At 36.5% G+C, this 7,470-nt stretch overlaps 2 protein-coding genes across 2 annotated transcripts in view; both read right to left on the bottom strand.

The window, feature by feature from the left end:
* Positions 1 to 5,322, bottom strand: part of LOC107673899 (peptidyl-prolyl cis-trans isomerase A-like) — a 7,045-nt gene extending 1,723 nt beyond the window's left edge. The window contains exons 1-4 of the mRNA XM_016467707.1: positions 5,067 to 5,322; positions 4,686 to 4,716; positions 4,136 to 4,224; positions 3,880 to 3,976 (exon numbers count right to left, since the gene is read on the bottom strand). Of these exons, the coding sequence (XP_016323193.1) occupies positions 3,880 to 3,976; positions 4,136 to 4,224; positions 4,686 to 4,716; positions 5,067 to 5,207 (358 nt within the window). The 5' untranslated portion in view covers positions 5,208 to 5,322. The remainder of the gene's footprint in view (positions 1 to 3,879; positions 3,977 to 4,135; positions 4,225 to 4,685; positions 4,717 to 5,066) is intronic.
* LOC107673867 (zinc finger MIZ domain-containing protein 1-like) overlaps positions 1 to 7,470 on the bottom strand; it is a 182,406-nt gene that overhangs the window by 2,106 nt on the left and 172,830 nt on the right. The window lies entirely within an intron of this gene.

Raw genomic sequence — 7,470 nt, 5'->3', positions numbered from 1 at the left:
GCAGAGTTTTGCTTCAACCCTAATCAAACACACCTGAACAAGCTAATCAAGGTCTGAAGGGTTACTAGGAAGCTACAGGCAGGTGAGTTTTTATTAGGGTTGGAGCTGAGCTATGCAGGACCGGAGTTCGCCACCCCTGCTATAGATCATGACATACTCAAAGATCAATTACAAAACTATATGGGTATTCAAGGGCAGGCTTTAAGATGGTTAAAGATCCTACCTGTCCGACTGTTATCACTTTGTTTATTTAAACGGGGAATCATCTCAATTTACGCCAGTATAGTATGGAGTGCTGCAAGGATCTGTCTTGAGCCCTCTGCTATTTTCAATATACATGTTGCCCCTTGGTAATATTATTAGAAAATACGGGATTAGTTTCCATTGTTATGCGGATGATATTCAACTATATATTTCAACAAGACCAGATGAAACTTCTAAATTATCTAAGCTAACGGAGCGTGTTAAAAATGTAAAAGATTGGATGACAAATACTTTTCTCCTATTAAATTCAGAAAAGACAGAGATATTACTACCTGGACCGAAAAACAGTACACAGAATCTCTTAGATTACAATTTGCATCTATACGGATGTGTTATTTCCTCTACAGTCAAAAATGTTGGTGTTATATTAGACAGCAACTTGTATTTTGAAAATCATATTTTACGTTACAAAAACAGCATTCTTCCATATTAGAAACACTGCCAAACTACGAAACATACCAGAGTCTTTACCAGGTCAAGAAAATATGATCATATAACCCCAATTTTACAATCTCTACAATGGTTACCTATTAAAGGGTTACTCCACCCCAAAATGAAAATGTTGTCTTTAATTACTTTCCCCCACGTCGTTCCAAACCCGAAAAAGCTTCGTTCGTCTTCGGAACACAATTCAGAAACGTAGCAAGGAGATTGGTAAAATAATCCATGTGACATCAGCGGTTCAACCATAATATTACGAAGCTACGAGAATACTTTTTGTACGCAAAGAAAACAAAAATAACGACTTTATTCAACAATTCGTCTCCTCTGCGTCACCGTAGTGCCATTTTGGAGAGTATCCACTGAACGGAAACTGTGTATACGGTTCTACTTGTCTGTGTCAGCCGGACACGGTGCGGCTGACACAGACAAGTAGAACAGTAGGAGGAGACGAATTGTTGAATAAGTCGTTATTTTTGTTTTCTTTGCATACAAAAAGTATTTCGCTTTACAAATACTATATTTATAAAAAATGAACAGTGAACATAAGATTACAAATGGTTAATTAATAGGAAATTAAGAGTCACAAATAATATTTTTTATTTTTATTAAAAAAAAAAAGATCGGGCCCATCAACTGTTTGGCATATAGCTTTGTTCTTGTCCACAGTATCTTTGTCATGGCCTTTGAGAATCGACCACATTTTAAAAAACGATATATCGAAAAATCGATGTTTTTTTGCCCAGCCCTAAAAAACATGCGATTTATTTCCCAGCTGTTTACCTCAGACATAACCGACTGTTTTTTGTAACTCGTGTGTGTTTTTAACAAACTTGTGTGTGAATGAGAACTTAGTTTAGTACTGACAGCCGCTTTCTGTACGTGTGCTTCGGATGTGTGCTCTCAGAAAACCATATATCAGAAGTTTAAACTAATATGATTTAAAACGCATAATTTCAGCGCGATAAACATGATAATCAGAACCAAAACAGATATTTTTAGCAGGTACCAGCTGTAATAGCAGCTCTATTCTGGAAAAGGGGGCGGGGAGCAGCAGCTCATTTGCATTTAAAGAGACAGGCCCGAAAAAACAGCGTGTTTCTGCTTCCACTCAAAATAGGCATTTTAAAAATTATATAATAAATTATCTGTGGAGTATTTTGAGCTGAAACTTCACAGACACATTCTGGGGACACCAGAGACTTATATTACATATTGTAAAAAGGGGCATAATATGTCTCCTTTAAGTCCCATATCAGTTACAAAATATTACTACTTATAAGGCCCTAAATGGTTTAGCTCCCGCATAACTAACTTTTCTTCTATCATGCTACAATCCATCACGCTCACTAAGGTCACAAAACTCTGGACTTTTGCAACTAGGACAGCAAAGTCCACTAACAGTAGGGTTGGGCGATGTCTACCAAATTGGCATCGGTCGATGTCTACCAAATTGGCATCGGACGATGTCTACAGTGAAACATCGTGATGGACGATGACATCGGGGGCGGGGGGTTGTTAGGGGGTGTGCCCGAAGCGTGAATCCCTATGCAGAAAGGCACGGAAAACAAATAACGTGTTCTATGGAGCCACTAAAGGGTCATGGTTAGCCGCTTGCTAGCGGTAGACTGTTACATTATAGTACATGAAAGTTCACTTACCACATACACAGAGTAAGGAGAGATGACTGATTGGTGTTCAGTATCTGCAAATCATTCGCCATTGTCCACTGACAAATATCTAATCTTGTAAAATGTGTGGTAGCGGCAGTACTGGTCCGTAGTATAGAGTCCGTGTGATCGCGAATCTTGAAAGTGAAAGTAAAATGAGAGCGCGCATTCGAAAGCGGTTTCAATGCCCTGCATATTAGTAGCGGCTCCCTGATGCCTGCAATTTATATACAGTATAATTACCCAACGATATAACTGCGAGAGAAAGTACTGAAAGTACTGGTGGGGGGGGGGATCACGATGCCGGCTCAACATCGTGATGTCTGTCAGCCATCGGCAATGGACGATGGCATCGTCTATCGGCCCAACCCTAACTAACAGAGGTAGAGCTTTTTTGCATTTGGCTCCTAAACTCTGGAATAGCCTTCCTGATAATGTTCGGGGTTCAGACACACTCTCTCTGTTTAAATCTAGATTAAAGACACATCCTCTTTTGCCAAGCATTCACATAATTTATCTCATAACTTTGTATTCCAGTTATATCTGATCAAATGCACATTATCATTCTTTGCTTGGTTTGAACACATTATCATTTTTTGCTTGGTTTGAACAGCTGCTATGCTAATTTTCTCTATTTGCTTCTCTGTTTCTGTCACGGGATGGGCATCCCGAGGTAACTAGGAATTACACAAGCTTCAGTATGGATCCAACCCTTACAAAGATCTGAGATGACAACACCTGAGAAGAGATGATGCCAACCCCTCAAGAGGACCTCAGATGACGACAACCCTGGCCTGAACCAACATACAAAACTATCAAATTTTGCTATAAGTTTGACCGCAACATATAATCATTGCTATTAATAGTGTTCACCGTTTGTTTCAATACATGTCATTAACTAACTGCATGATTTTTACTGTACATTTCTGCCATATGGACATCACCTTGACATAGTCACCACTGATAAGCTACTCCTAAATATAATGTAGACATTTTAATTTTCTGTGAAGCTGCTTTGCAACGATTTGTATCATGAAAAGCGCTATACAAATAAATGTGAATTGAATTTTCACAGGCTTGTAATGATGAAGTTGAGCTGAATCAGATCCCAGAGGAACTGAGTAGATACCATGTCTAGTCACATGCAGAAAGGTACTATGGATTTTCACAGAAATGGACTGTCCTCCACTGACAAAGTTTCCATTGCATTATTTAATATTTTTTGATTATGTTGCCAGCTACCAATGTGACTACAAAACCATCAGCTCTGTTATTGCTTACACATTTAGCCATGTTTACAACCTTTTCTTTAAAAAACAAACAATAAAAGAAATCCTGCTGCTTATAATAAGCTTAATATGTCTGCTTATTACATAAAAAAAGCAGATGCATGGGAATGATCTTTAGGTGTTTTAGGCAAATTTTACAGGAATGCTAAGGGGTTAACTCTCTATTTTTGTGACAGTTCATGGTAAGTATGGTACAGTAACAGTAGTGACATCACCTGGTCCAGTGTGTTTCAGCTTGAAATTCTCATCGTTAAATTTCTTTCCATAAATAGATTTTCCACCAGTGCCATTATGATGAGTGAAATCTCCACCCTGTCAGCAAAACATAAATCATTAGATGACATTAGGACAAAAACATATAACTCATAACCAATAAATAAACACTAAAGAGATAACATGACATTTGATGTAATAAATAGATAGACATGGTAATGCTAAAGGGCACAGTGAACAGCAGCACTAATAGTTTACCTGACACATGAACTGAGGGATGATCCTGTAGAATGCTGAGCCCTTATATCCAAAGCCATGCTCTCCTGTACAAAGGGCCCGGAAATTTGCTGAAAGACAATAACCATGAGAACTGAACTGTATAAAGCTATGAAATTTACTATGATTTTTTTAAAATCATGTATTGTACATAATACTGTATATTATATACTATATATAACATTCATTGTACATTGTATATTTTTATTGTACATTTTCATTTGTTTGTCATGAAAATAGTAATATAAATATTATTGTATTGGTAAAACTTTACAATAAGGTTCATTAGTTAACATTAGTTAATGCACTGTGAATTAACAGGAACTAACAATGAATGAGTGTATTTTCATTAACTAACATTAACAAAGATTAATAAATACTGTAATGCACTGTTCATGGTTCGTTCATGTTAGTAATACATTAACTAACATTAACTAATGGAACCTTATTGTAAAGTGTTACCATTATATTTATATTATATATATTTTTTTTTTTTAATTAATTATTTTTTATGAAACCTATGTTTACTTACCCGCTGTTTTGGGTACGACGTCAGCATAAAGCTGCAAATAAAATATGAAAAACCTGTCTTTAGAATAATGAATATTAATACAAATAATTGTTGTTGTTATTATTATTATTGTTGTTAATAAAGTATTATTATATTACAAGTATCGTCAATAATAATAATAAATATAACTTTTTATTAAAAAATTGCCATATTTACAACAGAAACTACTGGTGAAAACCTGCATTATTCAAGCTATTTTTAGTCATTGTATACCTTGGCAAGAAGAACAACGGTTTATTTTTCCTCGCTTTTTTCATTGTAACAGTCTCTGATTCATGATTTTAAATTGCATAACAACTAACTGTGGCATTCAGGTTAAATAACTCATTAACAGTTACTTGCCTCAATAATTATTCTTCCAATGAACTCGCCGTCAGCTGCAATATCCATAAAGACAACAGGGTTCTTCACCGGGCCTGAAACCAGTCTGTTCGCAGCGACTGCGACAGAGCAATATTTCAAGCGATTTTTCATCTGTAACATTCTTGCTGTAGGGTTGAAAACTCATCAACGAATATATATAAGAATCAGCGTTCAAGGTTATAACTGGCGTACACTATCGTACACACTCACACAGCACGTGACACGTTCTTCTATGGTCGAGGGCTCGAAGCAAGAGCCATCATAGAACCATAAGTGGGTCAAGTTAAAATCAACAGCGACACCATGTGGTCTGGTGAGTCGAAATAATAATTCAAATTGATGATTGCTTATTCAGTTCAATTCAGTAACTTTTTAAGCTTTTCGGGGGCATCAATATTCAAATGTAAAAAGTCGACGTTATTGTCATATGATTTATGTATGTTCTCATTGATTTGCATACACTGTATCGTTCGTTTAGCCTACTTAAGTCTCTCCCTTTCACTGTTTTCCTGCCTTAAAAAACTCTGGCTAAATTTCGAAACAGCATACATTACAATTCCTGCCATATCTTTTTGAATGAGTGTCTTCTGTTCGTGTTCAGATTTCGTTCACAAGAGGAGAGAAAAGGGTTCAGAAAATTATGAAAGTGTAAAAATGACTGATAATAATAGATAAGAACATTATACTGAAACTCCATTTTCTATAGCGTGGCATTCCCAGCAGTCAACTAAATAGTAAAATATAAAAATAAATGTGGTTGTTGTCATTTTTGGGGAAAACCAGGGCCGCATTAACAATAGGGCTGAAGCCCCGGGGCCCGAGCAAGGAGGGGGGGCCGTGATTGGCTGTGGAGTAGATTGACTGGCCATCGGTTGCATAGTCATATAAAATATGATGAGATCTTAAAGGGATAGTTCACCTAAAAATTAAAATACTGTCATCATTTACTCAACCTCAAGTTGTTCTAAACCTGTATTAATTTCTTTGTTCTCCTCAACATAAAAGACGACATTTTGAAGAATGTTTGTAACCAGAAAGTTTCTGGTCCCCATTGACTCTAATAGTGTATTTTTTCATACTATGGGGGCCTAGCAACTGTTTGGTTAAATATATTCTTTTGCGTTCAACAGCAGAAGGAAACTCATACAGGTTTAGAACAGCAACAGAATTTTCATTTTTGGGTGAACTATTCCTCTAAAGCAGCCTAATATAGCTGCTGTTGCCATTTGTGTCAATAATGTAAATCAAACATCAGAAAGAAAACCACTCGCTGTCCTTGACTGAATCACTTTTTTAAAATAAATCAGAATTAATGTATATTGAATGTATACAGTGAATACAGTGAATGAGTATTTGTACATTTACTTTATTCAATATAATATTTCTTATTTAGTGTTTTAAGTATCTTTGTTCTATTGTAATTTGTGACTGTTTACTTTTCTTCAGTAAGCTTGTTTTTCGTTAGGCTAGTATTTTTTTGTGATATTGAAATTGGTAAAAAGATTTATGAAATTTCAGTGCATCAGAAATGTTGATAGGATAAAAATCCTATTTAAAGCTATATATATATATATATAGTGAGGTCCCAGTGAGGTCTTATGCTGCGTCCATATCGTAATTACCATAATTTCGAGATGACAGCACATGACCTTCTACTCGGAGTTTGTTCACGTCCTCGGAATTATGCTTTTCTATAGCCCTATTCGCACGGGATTAGTATTATTTGGGGACCTTGTGTGATTTTGAAATAACCCCCCCCCAATCTGAATTTCGTGTGTTGCATTCGCACGGGATAAGCGAAGCCTGTGATTTTACTCGAATTTACTGACTTGTCTCCCGCATACGATGTCAGGGCTTTAAGAGTCCCGTTCTATGGTCCGGTTAGATGGATTAAAAAAAAAAGAAAGAAACTAATATAGTTTCGTGCCCCGTGTCATTTACATTTCACCAGGATAAAATAATATCTCAAGCTTTATGCTTGATTTATTTGTAACACATTAACCTCAAAGCCTTTTCAGCTCTCTTTTTGCAAATTGTATGGTGTAGTGATATGACAGCACCCAAAATACTATCAAACATTCCCAACGCAACTCCATTCTTCGCGAAAGATGGACAAAAAGGCGCACAGGAAACAAAAACCTCGAAAAATGATATACGACCCGCCAAATGCTGGCTAAATCACAGAGATGCCGATTCGCACGGGACTAATATTATAACAGGACCTCGGTGTTCGGCGAAATATGGTAGGTCATTTGCGGGGGAATTTTTACTTTACAGATTACAGACATGGCCGATTCGCATGGGATTAAGATCACAGACAACCTCCGCAATTATTACAAATGACTGGAGGTCACCAGGTAATACTAATCCCGTGCGAATAGGG

This window comes from Sinocyclocheilus anshuiensis, unplaced genomic scaffold, assembly GCF_001515605.1.
Source record: "Sinocyclocheilus anshuiensis isolate Anshui unplaced genomic scaffold, SAMN03320099.WGS_v1.1 scaffold292, whole genome shotgun sequence".
Lineage (NCBI taxonomy): Eukaryota > Metazoa > Chordata > Actinopteri > Cypriniformes > Cyprinidae > Sinocyclocheilus > Sinocyclocheilus anshuiensis.
The sequence above is the reverse complement of the archived record's forward strand: the minus strand, read 5'-3'. Positions and strand labels throughout refer to the sequence as shown.